Source organism: Papio anubis, chromosome 11 (assembly GCF_008728515.1).
Source record: "Papio anubis isolate 15944 chromosome 11, Panubis1.0, whole genome shotgun sequence".
Classification (NCBI taxonomy): domain Eukaryota; kingdom Metazoa; phylum Chordata; class Mammalia; order Primates; family Cercopithecidae; genus Papio; species Papio anubis.
In genome coordinates, this window is record NC_044986.1 from 34,339,745 (window position 1) to 34,356,540 (window position 16,796).

Consider the following 16,796-nt stretch of genomic DNA (forward strand, 5'->3'; position numbering starts at 1 on the left):
TAATTAACATGGCTTCTAAAGGTGCATTCACTTGTAAGCCAAGGGTTTTTTAGGCCCTTGGAAAATCTGGCTCATTATCAAAAATATATAATTTAAAAATTTCTTAATATAGCAAATGAACTAATGACTTTATAAGGTAAGTATTTTTTGAAGGAGATGGCCAGGAAAATGTTAATAACTGGGAAAACAAATTATTGAACAGAAACCCAAAACATAATTTACTGTGACAAATAAAAGTATTTATTTTTCACATTCTTCTGGAGAGGGGCATATTATTTCAGTGTGTTGAGCATGATTGGATTTACCATTAATTTATTTCACAGAATTTATTGAGTGCCTACTAAGTGCTCTGGTCTGGGAACACAAAGACAAAAGTGTTTGCTCGCCAGGCTGTTGCCATCTCTAAGAGGTGCTCAATACATACTTAAAAATTACAAAAATTTCGACTGAAATTTGTATCACACCACACACCCACACACAGACACACACACAGTTTAAAGGATCTAGATGTGTTAGAAATGTTCAGGAACTGAAGGAAATAGGCCTTAGGGCTGGAGCCAACATCCAGTACTTCACTATGTAACAGCTTGATTTAAAAAATCATCTTTAAATAATATGACTTGCATTTGCTTTCTCCCATATCCTCATTTTATGCAGTCCTATTTCTAAAAGGTCGTCATGGCCCTTCACAGATGAATGCTACATAATCTCGATTTCCTGGATGCTTAGGTTTGTAGAGGCTTTTCAGGGAACTTCAGCTGAAGGTCATCTACTCCAGCTCTTTTCAGATAGTTAATCCTGGTCTGGGTGGAGGTAAGAGGATACAGGTTGCTATTACAGCGTTTGCTGGGCTTTAAGACTAACCCTTGTCCATCCACCCCTGGGGAAAACCCTTGCTCTGCATTTTAGGGTTTTACTTGTTTGATACCAAGGAGGGCCCTGGACGCTTCAGCGTTTGTGCCTGCCCACACTACATAAAGGAGTTCCCTTCTCTGCCAAGTAGAAGGCCCATTTTGTTCCAGAAAGAAGCCGAAAGTGGGGCCCAGCAATGTGACTGCAGCAAACTGTGCCTGATCCCTTTCCCGCGCTTCAGGTTAGGACCTAGAATTCAATTTGCAAGCTGTTGTGGGGTGGAAGCTCAATGAGCAGCGGCGGGTCGTGCATCACACGGCTTCCGGCTGTTATTCCCCATTCAGGGCTATGTGACTCTCGTTTTGACTGGGGGCCGAGATGGAAACCCGAAAGTGTCACTATGGTCCCATCTGACACTGTAAAGGCGCACTTCCCTGCAGGAGGGCTAAGTATAGGATTGACCTCCAGGAGGCTCTGGAGGGGGGACTCTACCTGTGCAGCAGAATAGAGTGGCCAAGCAGTGGCACAGTTGGACGCAGAGCCGCCCTGACTATCCAAGCACAGTCCAGGTAGCTTCGACTTGGCCAAAGCCAGCATATATTGACGCTCCCAAGACCTTTATTCCTCGGTTGCAGGCAAGAGCAGAGCAGAGCCAGGGCGCATGTCCCTTTTGGCCCTCGGATCGGAGAAGCTGCTTGACCAGGTCACTGTGTTTTTCCTTCTTGCCACTCTTTGCCCTATCGAGGTCAGAGGATGCTTCCGTGTGGCTACCCAACGCATCACAGAGATCAGGGCTCCTGTTCAGGGAATCTACTTCAGGACTCTAGGCTTTGACAGGAGTCAACGCCTCAACTTAACCGCCCTTGCTATTGCTGCTTCAACCAGAAAAGGGCCCTGAGCGGATGAAGTGCCTGACGCTATCAGGACAAACAAACGTGCTGTCGGTGGGAACACTACTCCAGCGCGCTCGGGGTTGGCGCTGGGGCTTTCGGGTCGGAGTCGGAGCTTGACCAGCCCTCCAAAGCCTCGCAGGGAGGGAAGTAAAAAACGAGACGCCTTGCTCTGTACCCGAGACGGTACAACGGCTTGGTTTGGATTCCTCCCTCTGCTTCCTGACCCTAGAGGGTTAAATTAGGAGGGTACAACGCCACCCTTTTCTCCTCCTTCCCGCCTGCCTTCCTCCCCTTACCTTTAAAAAGTTAAAAAATGTCTGCAGTAGAAATCTCTTAAAGGGGCGGTGCCGGTGTACGAGTTCTCTTGGCAAGAGTCACTGGGAAGGCTGGCTAGGGGCGTGAGTTCGCTCCACCAGCACCAAAACACTGAAAAAAAAAAATAAGAAAAAAAAAATTAAAAAAAACGAGCGAGCGAGAGAAAGAGAGGGAGAGAGAGAGAGAGTGTGTGTGTGTGGGGGGGGGGGGGGGGGAGGAAGGGAAAAAAAGGGGGGAAAAAGGCGGACAGACACACACTTTAGATAAGGACAATTAGTCACTAGCGAGACCAAGTAGGAAGAGAGGTTTAAATCAGAGGGATTGAATGAGGGTGCTCTGTGCCTTCCCTGAAGCCATGCCCTCCAGCAACTCCCGCCCCCCCGCGTGCCTAGCCCCGGGGGCTCTCTACTTGGCTCTGTTGCTCCATCTCTCCCTTTCCTCCCAAGCTGGAGACAGGAGACCCTTGCCTGTAGACAGAGCTACAGGTTTGAAGGAAAAGACCCTGATTCTACTTGATGTGAGCACCAAGAACCCAGTCAGGACAGTCAATGAGAACTTCCTCTCTCTGCAGCTGGATCCGTCCATCATTCATGATGGCTGGCTCGATTTCCTAAGGTAAGGCAGGGGCTTCGATGGATCATTTAAAATTTTTTAGTAACATCCCCTCAACCCCTTCCTATCCCCCATTCCAAAGGGGAAAGAAGAAAGTAAGCCAAGCAGATCTCTCAAAGAGAAGAAAGGAGGTTTTCCTCCTCCTGGATTGTGTGCTATGAGGCTGTAACTAGTGATTGGGAAAAGCAATGTTTTCTATTAAGATGCACATGTTTGCAATGCAGAAGGCATTTCAGAAACTTATCAGTTATGACTGAAAAAATGTTGTGCTTACATATATCCACAATTAGCCTCCTCGTCTCCTTCTGAAAAAGAAACAAGAGGTTCAGAGCAGTTACAAAAGCGAAGAAAAGATCTCAAACAACAAAGAGCTGAAAAGAATGAGTATGTGTGTGGGGGTGTGTGTGTATGTGCGACAGAGAGGAGTGTGTGTGTGTGTCTGTGAATGTTCAAGCGGGATTGCACGAAAAGTGGAATTTTCCACGGAAAGATCGTTTCGTCAGTTCTCTCCCACTCTCAGACAGAAAACGAATTTAAGCAGAGGCTTGAGTGGTGGGCAAGTTGGATCGGAGTTAAATTTTTTTATTTTATATCCTCCGCTGTCATCTCCAGACTTCAGGACTTTGTAAGGCGCTTTTTATAGACGGAATGCCCCCCTCCCCCTCAGTTCCTCCTCCTCAAATCTCCTGCGGTAACTGCACAGTTTAGCTTTTCTTTAAAGAAAAGAAAAAAAAAAAATCCTCGCTGGGGTCACAGCGTTATAAGGGAAGCGGTAAGAGACCCAGAAATACTCCAGGGAGGCTTCGGAGATCTGAACCCCGCACCAGCGGATTAGCAAACCCGGAGGTTTGTGATTCCCTTTGCTCTAGGGCTTGTAATCTAATTGGGCTCACACTCTCCCCGGGTTGTTGCAGTTTGGCAGTTAGGCAACTACGATCCCTTCCCATCAGGGACAGAGTTGCAGTGTAAAATAAGAAATACATCCTCTGCAATGTCGAATCCAAGTGTTGAGTTTTTAAAAATTCCCTCCAAGTTGGAGCCTCAGCTGTGGGTTCCCCTCGAAGAGCCTTCAGCGCTCTCAGTCCCACTCTGCCCCGAGGCCACGTCCGTTGTGCGTCCTTCGTATTTTTCACTCCTTGCGAAATTCGAGTTTTGCTTCTTGAGGTGCGTCCGCCTCTCAGCTCTTGGGGTTGTCCCCCTGGCCCGGGTCAGGTCTGCGGATGCCGCAGGTAGCGGGAGGCGCCACGTGGAGCGCTCCTTCCACATGGAGGAAGGGTAGCCGGAGAACTGAGAGGCTGTAGCTTCCCTTGCGGAGGCCGTTTCGGTTCCTGCTGGTGCGGTTGCTGCCAGGGCGGAACAGCCAGCTCTGCGCGGCCCAGCTTCCTCTTCGAAAGCTCCTTGGTGCAGCAGAGTGCGTCTCTGAGCTCGTCCGAATGTAGGGTGCAACGGAGTTTTCCGCAATGCTTGTCCCACTTGCATTGAACTCCTTCAGCTGCGCAGACCCCTTTCCCCTCCAGCTTTCTTCTTTTTAAAAATCAGCCTGTTCGCCTAATGCTTTCCTGCCTCAGAAAAGAGTCTGGAAGGCAGCTTTTCGGGGAAGAAGTCCTGGCGGAGCGCATTCGCTTTGGCTGTGCAGGCTTCTGGATGAAAGGTTGTTGGAACTGCCCTTTCCCCAGGACCGGATTCGCGCGGACGTCTCCTTTGCCACAGTAGGCCCACGCGACGCCCTGACTGTGCCTGTCCTGGAGCGCGGTCCCGGAGACTTCAGCCAAACGACCCTTCTGGTTACAAGACCCTGGGGTAGCCACGTCTTCTCAAAAAACTCCAAAAGCAGAGTCTGTTTTTTCTTTCTCGTATCCACCTACTTTATGATGCTCTTTAACGTCACCATTTGGATTTGGGTTTTCAGAATCTGAAACAGTAAAGCGTTAAAAAATAATTTACAGACCCGGAACTCAGCAGCTGATCCCCTCAGCATTATCAGTATCTGCATTGCTCCTTCCCTACTCCTTCCCAAAGCAGCAGCCTTTGGCTTTTAAAAACCTATTGATGGAAATCCTGACCTTAAATAGATGTAAATGCTATTGTTTTAATGCTCATTTAGTATCCCCTAACGCGCAGGTTCCACATTTCGGCTAGCTTCATTTTCCCTAGCGGTTCCAAACGGCCCCAAGTGGGAAAGAAGAAAGATGGAGCCTAACTCGGGGGTGGGGTGGGGAGGAGGATGTTACCTTTCCTGAGATCAGGCCGAATTATTTCAGGGGCCAAAGAGACGTTGCCTTTACTCTGTGTGTGTGTGCTGGTGGTGGTGCGGGAGTGGAGAAGTGTTCTTGGAAAGGCAAGGGTTTACCCTGGGGATCTCTCCGTCCGGGGATTTGGGAAACAATGCGGTTTTTACAATATAGTGAAAAAGACAAATCAACTCGGACATTAAAAGAAAGAAAGTAGAAATCCACTTAAGCTCAGGCGCCAGGCCTGGTCTGAGAGAAACAAGGCAGGTTTCACCTCCTGCACGGAGGTTTGTGGGGCCCCTGGGGCTGAGGAGGCAATGCCGGCTTTCAGCATACAGGTTTTTGGCAAGGGTCGGAAGCCAGAGGTAGGCGCGCCTAGCGCGTCTCCGCCCGGAGCGCTTTCCTGGCAGTGGCAGAAGCCGGGCAACTGCGCTTTAGCGCCGTGCTCGTAGCACGTACACCCACCCCGTACAAACACTCTATGAACAAATACAGTCTGTAGCCTTTAGGAGATCAGGATCTGGGTGTCTGCGGGAGGGGGCCGCTGCGGGCGCCTGGAAGCGAGAGGCATAGCCCCCGGAGTTGGGCGGTGAGGGCGGGCTGGGGCGCGGGGCACTAGCTAGAAGCTGCGGGAACGGCCAGGGGCCAGCGTGGACTACCGGCTGGGGCAGGCACAGAGCCTCTAGCCCTGGCCAGGTCACCCTCAGGGAGTAGGAAGAGGGCCCTTTTCCGTGCCCCACGCGCTCTCGTCCTGTCCCGGGGAACTTTCTTCTGTTATTCTCTTCCTCTGCAGCTCCAAGCGCTTGGTGACCCTGGCCCGGGGACTTTCGCCCGCCTTTCTGCGCTTCGGGGGCAAAAGGACCGACTTCCTGCAGTTCCAGAACCTGAGGAACCCGGCGAAAAGCCGCGGGGGCCCGGGCCCAGATTACTATCTCAAAAACTATGAGGATGGTGAGAAACTTGATTACCATTCTTTATCAGGGGAGCGGAAGCGAGCACCCGCTGGGTTTGTGTGTCTCTATGTTCGTGTGTGTGTGTGCGTGTGTGTGTGTGCGCGCGTGTGTGTGTGCGCGTGTGTGTGTGTGTATGCGCGCGCGCGCGCGTTGGGGCAGATTTAGAGAACCTGGTTGCAGGTCGCCTGAAAATGAAAAGTTGGAAGCTTCAGACGAGGAGACGCTGCAGTGTGGAACTCCTGACCTCATTGCGCAAAGGGGTTCTCCAGGTTGTCCTCACCCAGCTGCTGGCCTTTTGCTGGGCGGCTGTCTTGGAGGCTGCTAGCAGGCTGGTCCTGCGGGGTGTAGATGAAGCAGGTTTTTTGAGAAAATTCAGCCAGGTTCATAGATTATTAAAGGTCAGAGTCATATTTCTTTGCTAAAATTCTAGGCAAAGTGCCTTTCTGTTTTTCTTATTTCTTGCCTTCCTGTGATGAGGGTACAGAAGGGATTCAGCCGTTTTTGAAGTGCACTCTAAAGTTTTCTGGAATAATCCCTTTTAAATTGGTCCCTTGTTGAGGAAGGTTTGGAAATCTCCACAGTTAGTTCTTCTTCAGATTGCCTAATCTCAGAGTTGCATTTTTTTCTGTTTTAAAATGGGATTACAAATGCCAGCTTTCTTTCCTGACCGAATTAGGTAAGTGTTGGAAGGGCTTTGAAAACTTGAAATCCTATTTCAGTCAGAGAGGCCAATCTTTTTTGGTTTGAACAGTCTCATTTTTACTAGGGAAAAAAATGAAAATGCTATTGAAAAATTTTTGTTTAGAAGGCTAGGTGTTAACATCTATGAACTTCCTGTTTAAGTGGAGGGATGTGCTTTCAAAGAGACACGATGGGTATTGGCGTTTCTTGAGCTATTGACACTGTTAAGATGGGATAGAAGAGGCATTAGTGTCCATTCTTGGAGGGCTTTCTCCCCGCTGTTGTTCCTTCTCATAAGTAAACTACACTTTTATATATAAAGGGCTCAGGGACAGGTTTTCAGAGCCCTCTGAATTTTGTTACATCTTGTTCTTACCAATCAGCTAAAGGGGCAAATGCCCTTGTATTTTCTTGGGCCTTCATTGAAAAGAACTTCTGGAGAGGTATTGGAATGTATTTCAAGGGTGGCTGAGGAATGTTTTTTTTAAAGTGCCAGAATAAGAGAAAGAGGGCAAGGCTGAGGCTTCTTGAGTTTGGAGCATGACTAGGACTTACTCTTTTATAACATTTGCCAAAGCATGTAGGTGTTTAAGGCTATATCTTTTCAAAGATATAAGTCATTGCTATAAAAGTGTGGATTGCAAGTGGACTTTTTGCTGTCACTCAGCATACATGCTGAAAGGTAAAAGATAGTCTTTGACAGCACCTCTGATGGTAATTTGACCCAGAACCTTATAGCTCCCAGGGTCACTGTCAGCTCTGTGATCAGACATAAGAAGGGAGAATATTAATGGTTTTCCCAATGAGATAGCTCTTCTTCCAATCCATTTGAACTATTTCCTCTTTAGTTTGTGGGAAAACTTGTAAGAGCCCCAGGAATTGCTGGGGGTGGGGGCGGGGGTGCGGAGAAAGATTATAAGTTTAGAAATTGGTCTGTTTCTCTCAACCTTGTACCTAGGATTATGTTACATTGAGAACAATGAGATCTGCTTAAAATGAAGGCTACAATTTGTTTCCCTTTGTGAAAGGAGAAAGTGGGCATCATGGGGAGAAAAGAAATTGGCAGAAGGCAGTGCCCTGTAAAACTTCATAGAATTAAAAAAAAAAAACATAAATGGAAAAGATCCAAGAGGTCACCTTCAGTCCTTCTATCATGTCAGGGGCCAGTATAGGATCATTCCATATGGAATCCTTTTCTTGTTTTGTCCAACCTGGCATTAAATATCTCTAGGAATGTAGTTTTTCACCACTCATAGGGGAGAGATTCTTCTGTCCCATAAGCTTTTGCTGGGAAATTTCTCCTGAATTTTCCCTTTATAAGTATTTACAATTATTCCTGTTTGCATTTTTTAGACATCTATCTTCAAAATAATTTCTGCCTTTGGTGTGGGTGTTAGCTTCAAAAAAAAAAAAATGTTTCCTCATAGCTGTTTTTTATCTAGACTACCTGGATCTAATTCTTTTAAAACTTTCTTTAAAGTCAGTCCTTCCAGACACTAATCTGTTTTATTGCTCCTAGCTGAACTCCTTTTGATTTATGTTTTCCTAGTAATAAGATGCTCTGAACTATATCAGTATTTGAGACTTTAGCCGAGTTAAAGAGAATGATAATGTCCTATTTCTGCCCTTTGAAGCTCACATATCCTTAAATTACCCCTACTGTCTTTGTTGTTGCATGTTGCATTGCAGAATTCAAGGCAAAATGTTCTTGGTATAGTCTCAGGAATTTTGAAAACATTATGCTTCCGTTGTCCCTTTTCATCTAGTGATAACTGTTATCATCACGAGCATCTTAAAGTAATTAAGCCTTCTTAGGAAATGGCCCTGTAGTAAGCACTTGGGCATAAAGGCATCTTATTAAAAGATGTATTTACTTAAACATAGTACAGAATAACAACATACATTTTGAGTAATAAGATATACCTACTGGCACATTATGAAACTGAATGATACAGTGAAGAGAAAATGGAATTTGGACTTAGGAAGCTTGCACTGCAGGCCTGGCCCTATCACTTATGAATGTGTGGCCCGGGGCTTACTGTTTATAGCATGTGGATGATGATAATTACCTACTGTGCATTGCTTCTCTGAAGGTTCTAAGAGGTAATGTTTGTAAGTTACTTTTTTTGACTGCACAACACTATAAGAAAGGTAATGATTCTTACTTTCATTAACGACAATGTCAGCAAATTTATAATATATATTTAATGTTTTAAAGTGGGATTAAGGAGTGAGTAAGATTTCATGAGACTGAAGTTTTTGCAGAAGGCACAAGGTAGATTTATGGAATTACTTGAGAGGATTGAGAGAATGTAGGGAGAATTATCTTTAAGGAACAGAGTTGAGAACCAAAGGTGGCTTTTGTTATGTACTAATGTTAAAATGAATGGATAGTTGTAGTGTTGAGCAAAAAGCCTCCACTCTTCTGGTTAATCCGTTTATATTGCTACCCTGATATGATTTCTTTTTTTTCTTTTTTCTTTTTTTGAGATGGAGTCTCCTCTGTCGCCCAGGCTGGAGGGCAGTGGCACGATCTTGGTTTACTGCAATCTCTGCCTCCCGGGTTCAAGTGATTTTCGTGCCTCAGCCTCTTGAGTAGCTGGGATTACAGGTGTGTGCCACCATGCCCGGCTAATTTTTGTATTTTTAGTAGAGATGGGGTTTCAACATGTTGGCCAGGCTGGTCTTGAACTCCTGACCTCAAGTGATCTGCCCAACTCAGCCTCCCAAAGTGCTGAGATTATAGACATGAGCCACTGTGCCCAGCCCCTGACGTGATTTTGTTGTTCCCCTTGTTTTCCCATGAATTAATAATGCAATTAACAACTCATGTGTCTTCTGTTTTCCAAATACTTTTTGAGCACATTAATGCAACTGTATTTTCTCTAACTTTGTAAAACCACTGTTTATGTATCACTTTGGGAGTTTCACTGGTTACTCCTTTAATGCAGTTAACTATTCTACTCTATGCTTAGGCACCTTGAATTACATACACACATAGTGATGATGGAAGAAGTAAAAATAGAGTTGTTCTTTATACCCTAGGAATCTTACCATTGCATAACTTCCTTTTTGTTCTATGTTTATGCTTTACTTGCTCTCAACAAAGAAATCTTGGGTTATTCTTCTGTTCTTAAGTTTATTTTTTCCCAGTCTTCCCCTCTTTGTATTATATTCAATGTAGTTTATCTGTATGCATGTTTTTTAAGACCATAGCTGCATCTTTAATGAAGACGTACACCATTTTTTAATGTACCTCAAAAGCCAGCTTAATATTTCTAAAATGTCATATTCATCACGTTACTCTTTTGCTAAAAACTATGGTTATTTTTGGATTGCTTACATAATATGTTCAAACTCCTCAACTTGACATTCACAACCTTTCACATTTCAGTCTCAGCTTACTTTTGCTACCCTGTGTTTCCATATACCTTTTATTACAGCCAAACTTGATTGTTCACTGTTTCCTTAAAGCACCTTTATTATCTCAACCCCATGCCTTTGTTCAGTTAGCATATGAATATGCCTTGAATGTCTTTCTCTTGGCTCAAGTCAGAGCTTACTCCATCCCATCTAGTTTTTGAGGGCCCATTGCAAATGTTCCTTATTTGCACAAAAATGTTCTTGAACAGGTCATTCCACAGTGATCTCTTCTTTCTCTAGACTGCTGTAGCTTTTACTCTTTATGCTTTTCTTTTGGCTCCTTCTGCCTTGTTTTGCCATTTAACTTCATATATATATATACACATATATATACACACACACACATATACACACACTATATATACACATTCAATTTTATATATACATACATTCAACTTTATATATATATACATATATATATTTTACCTTTCCATCTAGAATGCAAATTCTTTATAGGAAGAGACCATATCTAATTATTGTATATCCACAATGTCTAGCCTTTATGATACATGGTAGATCTTCAGCAAATTTTCTTGGGTGTATACTAGGTTAAAAACACTGTGAAAGGCTCTGGGAAAATGGAGGTGACCAGTGGAGAAATGAGTGAAGGTATACATGAAGATTCTATTCATTTTACACTTTCAACACATATTCCCATGCAGTCCATTCTTGATGCTTATTTTTTAATGACATTCTTCATGATTTTAATCATGTGCTCTTTATCTTTGGTTGTCTAAGTTGTCTTGATTTTATGCTATGTGTTAAATTAACTTTATCACCCAGTTTAAAGCCTTGTACTAGAACTACATTTTAAAAAAAATTGTATCTGTTTCTACCTTGCCTTTACTTTTGCTTTTCTTTGTTAGTCTAATGTAATTTCTATCCCTGATTTTTCAATTCCTGGTGTAACTGTGCCTTTTCACAACTTTCAAATATCTTTTATCTTTATCTCCTGAAGATTTTTCTCTTCAGAGAGCTTCTAAATTCTAAATGATGAATGTGTGTATACTTCGTAAACTCTAAGACACTGTATAACTATTATTATTCTCTTTTCTCCAGGAAGCTTTTCCACAGATGAAGTAGTTAATTCTTTTTCTTTCTAATCCCCTTCTATCAATCAAGACTTATGGTGTAAGAATAGCACAACTGCCAAAATATATATTTGCCTTGAACTTATCCACCTTCTATTATCTCATTTTCTTTCACATAATGTTTTAAAATTCTGTTACATTTAATAAGTATGTACTGATTATCTACTCTCTGTTTAGTTTCATGCCAAAGAATGGCAGAATATAAAATAAATAAAGGATGCTATCCCAAATCACCGTTCGAACACAACAGTAATAATTGCTTTAAGCAAGATACATTAATCAAGTGTTGAACTTAGTGGGTGGAACTTTAAAAGAGGATATTTGCATAGCCTTAAAGCATCTCTCTCATAATATTATTAACTAATTATTGTGGTGGTTTTAATATATGTCCACAAATTCTCCGCCTCTGGGAGGTGGAGCTTAATTCTTCTTCCCTTGAGTGTGAGTTGGATTTAAAGAAGAGTGTCTCCAAAGGGGAAAATAGTAACTTTTCACTGGAGAAACTGACAGACATCATTTTATCAGTGACTATGGTTAACATCAGCAGATAAGTCATATTGATATCATGTATTATTATCTGATATGATATAATGAGAAGGGCACTTCACCATGTGATATTCTTTCCCCAAATCTGTAACTCTCAGTAAACATGAGAAAACATTAGTCAAACCCAAACTGGAGGATACTCTACAAGATACCTGACTTGTATTCTTCAAAAGATACTGTGTCCTGCTGTCAATGAACCAGTAGTGTAGTTGGTGAGACAACATTAACACTGATGAAACTGAAGAAAAACAGAAAGACAATTTAGAATGAAGTGCTAAGTGGAATATAATAGTTTGCCAGGGTATAACAAGAAAAGTAGAGTTGAATGCTAGTGATGCTGGTAAGCCTTAGGTGGAGTTAGATAGGTAGGTAGACCTTAGAGAGACAGAGACAAGAAGAGAGGATATGCAACTCAAGGGAAAGAGCATCAGGCAAATCCTCATATATATTTGGGCAGGAAGGAGACCACCCTGAAAGTATGTTAGAAATTATCTTATTCATGTGGTAGAATCATGTCAAAATATCTTTTATAGAAGCCTATTTACACATTTTTGTTAAATAGAAATGTTTATAATTAAAGAAAAATATATGAAAATAAAGTACATTAGAAATTATTCCAAACAAAGTTCATATTGCTAGAATTATGTCTAAATTGGGTTTTAATATATTCTAATCTATTTTTCTTAACTCCAAAACATATAATCGAAGAAGAAGAAAAAGAAAGTACATGTGTGAGAGAAAAGGTTGGTTGGGTAAATCCAGATCAGATTATGGGAATCTTGAAATTTAGGCATAGTAAAATGGAATTGGCCCTAAAGGAAAAAAGAGGCTATTATAACTTATTTTACTGCACTGGAGAAGGGAAGGACACATTTTCAATAGGGGCCTTCCATGACACTTGCTCTGTCCCATCTTCCCTTTCCAAATCACTTGACACATTCATTCCCTCCCTCTAACTAAACTGTGTTATAATAACTGCATTTGTCAAGGTTTGAGTTACAAAGCATGCTTAAAATGCAATTATTAATTAGATTAATAAAATTGAATTATTAATTAGATTCTTACATTGCAAGTTTTATAAAGTAAAAGGTCTTAAAATTTGCTTGTTATTTTATGTTATTCTTCCTTCTTTTGTAGAGTAAAAACAGGCTAGTATTTTATAATATTCATTTATTTACTCATTGAGTAGGCATCCAGTTTCAGGCCCCTGTTTGACACTGAAGCTGGGAAGATTAATGGAGCCTAGGTGTAATTGTCAAATTACGTACTACTGACTTCTTGTCACTTCAGCAGCAGCAGCCAAAAGCAGTTTTGAGAGAATTGTAGGCCCAAGAAAAGCCTTCATTCTAACTTCATCCTTGGCATTTCACAATTTGTCTGCCAATAACTTTAGAAGGATTTGATGTAATTTAATATTGTATTAAAAAGCATCAGTAATCACCTGAAGTTTTTATGTATGTTTATGAAGTTTTATTTATGTTTATTTTATTCTGCCTTTTGAAATAAAAATGGATGCATTTCTGTAATACCTTTGAAATTTTGTACGCAGGCCCTGGGTGTGAGCTGCAGTTCACTATATCCCAGTAAATTTGATTTTGTATCTTAGAAAGATTTAGTCACCATGTCTAGTCACAATGTAGTCATTGTGGCCACGTGCATACTACTAGAAGTGGTACAGACCAAGAAATACTGGTCCATTACTTGTGGAGGTAGCTTAATTAATTTCAGTGAATCAGAAAAACCAGTAAATAAACCTTTTAATGCTGACCACATTTGTATAATTTACCACCTGGGTATTGGGGAAAAAGGAAATTCATCAATTTTTTTTTTTGTACAATGCAACTGTACTACTCTTGCCAATACCAAATTATTATTTCTTCTGCCAAATTCATTTACATTACCTCTCCTGTTCTCCCAGTCCCTACTGATGGGATGGGGACCTCATGGAAGAAAAACAGTTTCTTTCAAAAAGTTTTCTGGTTTTGCTTAGCCTGCTGGTCACGTGATCTGGACTCCTATGGTCAGGAGCTGTGTCTGAGAATCCTTCATCAAAATGGATTCGATGTTAAGTATCTTAATATGGGTACTTCTTAGTTCCTTAATCATGCTTTCAGCTATCTCAGTCTATAAGACGGTAGATTGAAACTCTGAGCTGTGTGTGTGTGTGTGTGTGTGTGTGTGTCAGAGAGAAAGAGAGTGAGAATGAATATGAGAATGAGAGAATTTGGTGTTTCATTCCCTGAACTGGTTCATCAACGGTAATTTAGGCAAAGTGAATACATACCTCTTGACTAGTGGTTAGTGCTGTTCAGGGTTTACATACCTTGTACAAGTTTGTTATTTTATCCATTGACTTTCGTGATCTGATTGAGTTGAGTTCAGTTCCATTCAGTTTTCTTCACTCTGATATCATAAAAAACAGGGTAATTTTGCTCAATTCAATAAATGTTTTTTGATTATCAGTTATATATAAGCCAGACTTAGTGCTAGATATTGGGGCAATCAAGAGGAATAAACTGTACTTTCAAGAGTGCTGTGATCTTATATATTAAATATAAATTTCATAGTGCTCTCCAGTGTCCTCTCTTTAGTTAGTTATACCAATCTTTGCTTAGTTCTTAACCTCACCACTTACATATACTATAATTTCCATGTTGAACACACATCTCCCTCTCCCCTGAAATTGAAAATTTTACCTGTTCTTGAAAGCTCTGCTCAAATTCCATCTTTCATTAAACCTTCTGCTAAGTCAGTACCCATTAATCTTTCTATCTTTCTCTGAATTTTTCTAAAATTCTTTTCTGAAAGTGTACTCCAGTTTAGTCCAAGTACCCAGACTGACTTAAGCAGGTCATTTTTGTCCTTAGGAATTTACAATAAAAATACACTGCCATTGTTACACATACAAAAACCCATATAGACATAACCATCATCACACTGCATGGAACAGACACATTAAGTCAAAGTATTTATGTTATTTACAAGGCTAAATATATGTGTTTTGGTTATTGTGTAGCAAATAATGAAGAATGAAATATATATGCTGTATATTTTGAAAAGATGGGTGCATGTATGTATCTATATGTTTGTGTTAAAGGAATTAGGGGTTAAACTAGTACCTTATTTTCAGTTGGTTTGGAATGTGAAGTTAGAAAGCTGGGAAAAGGTAAACTGCCCAGATCTGGGACATTATCTCTTAAATACTATGGAAGAATGAATGTTTCTCTGCAGCCCAATAATAGTAATAACAAAACCATAATAATAATACTTAATGTTATTGAATGCTTATTACATGCCAGGTACTGTTTTAAGCAGTGTACATGCAATAATACATTAATCCTTCCATCAACCCTATGAGGAAAGTACTGTTTACCCCATTTGACAGATGGGGAAACCAAGGCACAGAGAGGTTAAGCAATTTGCCCAAGACTACCTAGCTAATGAGTTGTGCTACAGGGACTCAGTGATATCAGTCATTAAACCTTCAAGGTTAAATGGAACGTCTGCTATGAAGTATTAAATCGTTGGTAGAACCAGGATTAGATCCCAGTCCCGTACTCTCTTCACCGTGCTTAGATAAAAGAGGGATACAATCTTTTAATCATGCATTGTTTTATTTATTAGTCCTTTCATTTGTCTGGCTCCAAAACCCCTAAACTGACCATTGTGGAGCATTAAAAAAATGTATGCCATAGGCCTTCCCGTGAATATAGTCCCATGAACATATTCAAAGATCTTGTGGGTTATGACACAAATAGTTGTTAGGTAAAACAGAGAATGATAACTGCAGGAAGACACATGAACAATGGAAATAAATGATTGTCACTTTTTAGGACATGTTGAAGGAGTAGAACAACAACTGATCCAATGTAGGAAAGGACTTGTAGTTTCTCTGGGAAGGAGGTATATTTTGGAAGCAGATGCGTTGAAGGGAATAATAGAAATGGATCAATGGTGTTATTGACGTAAGGGAAATTTCAGGAAAAAAGAGAAATAAGAATATTTGAAAAAATTATTGGACAGTTTTGAGAATATTTGAAAAAATTACTGGGCAATTTTATAATTATTTTTTACTTATACACTGAACCATACTCTGACTTATTCTTCCTTCAAGTTCTAAGCCTAATGAAGTCCTGTGAAGAGAAAAGGGAACTGATAAGGGGGATATTTCAAGAAAGCCTTTTCTTCATACCTCTTTCCCTTATCTTTCTGTTTGAACTGAGATTTTGTTAAATTCAAGTGGAGAACACAACCATAGACACTTAAAATGAAGAAATCAAGGAACAAAGAGGTTATATAGTCTGCAAAATGTCTCAGGGGTTAAGTAACTGTACTAGTAAATGGCTGAGCTGTGGTTGACTCCAGGACAGTCTCTCTCCAAAGCTGGTGATTTTCATTTACCCCTATTATAACATAGCAGCACAGTGTTTCTCATTCCTCTACCAAGTCAGCTTCAAAGGCCCTTCCCCAAGAGGAAAGGCCTTTATATTAACTGGAGTCTGGTTTGAAAGTTTGCTTGAAAATAGGGCTAAATAATAATTATTGTTGTTTCCCCTGTGACTATTTTCATCTGATTTGGACACCTCACACCTGTTCTGTAGCATCTCAGCTGGGTTTCCTGTTATCAGCCTCTCTCCATCTTGTTGTCTGATTAACCTTTCTGAAGCTCCACTTTCCTCCTGTCATCCCTAGCTCGAAACCTTCACCGACATCCCTTGTCTGCTAGCTCAAGTTTTTGAGCTTTCCAAGGCTCCCTACAGTCAGCCTACTCTCCTTGGCCAGCTTCTTCTCTCTGCCTCCCTATAGGAACCTGTTTATTCACAAGCAGATGGTATAGCTTTTTACTCTGCTTCTACCCTCTCTGACATTCTTTTCATTTCTAACCCTCTGGATATTCCACCCCATCATCTCCCTGCCACATTCTACCCATTTCTGAATTCTGCCTACTTTTCAAAGCCCTGCTCAAGTTTGTCCTCCTTTTCTATGATTCTTTACTATCTTAGCTCAAAGTGTTTAATTCATTTATGAAACACTTATTGAGCCTGAGTTTCTAAAATACTTATTGTCTGAAAATCACTCTTGTGGCTATTTTCATATTCTGCTTTATGTTCTCAGGTATTTTGTGAATGTTCATGTAAACGTGGCTCTACTCCTAGATTATAGGGCACTGCGAGAGTAGTGATTGTAACATTTCTGTAG

The 16,796-nt window shown here is 41.3% G+C and overlaps 1 protein-coding gene across 1 annotated transcript in view; it reads left to right on the forward strand.

Annotated features, from left to right (window-relative positions):
- Positions 1-2,313: 2,313 nt before the first annotated feature.
- HPSE2 (heparanase 2 (inactive)) overlaps positions 2,314-16,796 on the forward strand; it is a 777,655-nt gene continuing 763,172 nt past the window's right edge. Inside the window, exons 1-2 of the mRNA XM_017944184.3 lie at positions 2,314-2,675; positions 5,697-5,854. Of these exons, the coding sequence (XP_017799673.1) occupies positions 2,386-2,675; positions 5,697-5,854 (448 nt within the window). The 5' untranslated portion in view covers positions 2,314-2,385. The remainder of the gene's footprint in view (positions 2,676-5,696; positions 5,855-16,796) is intronic.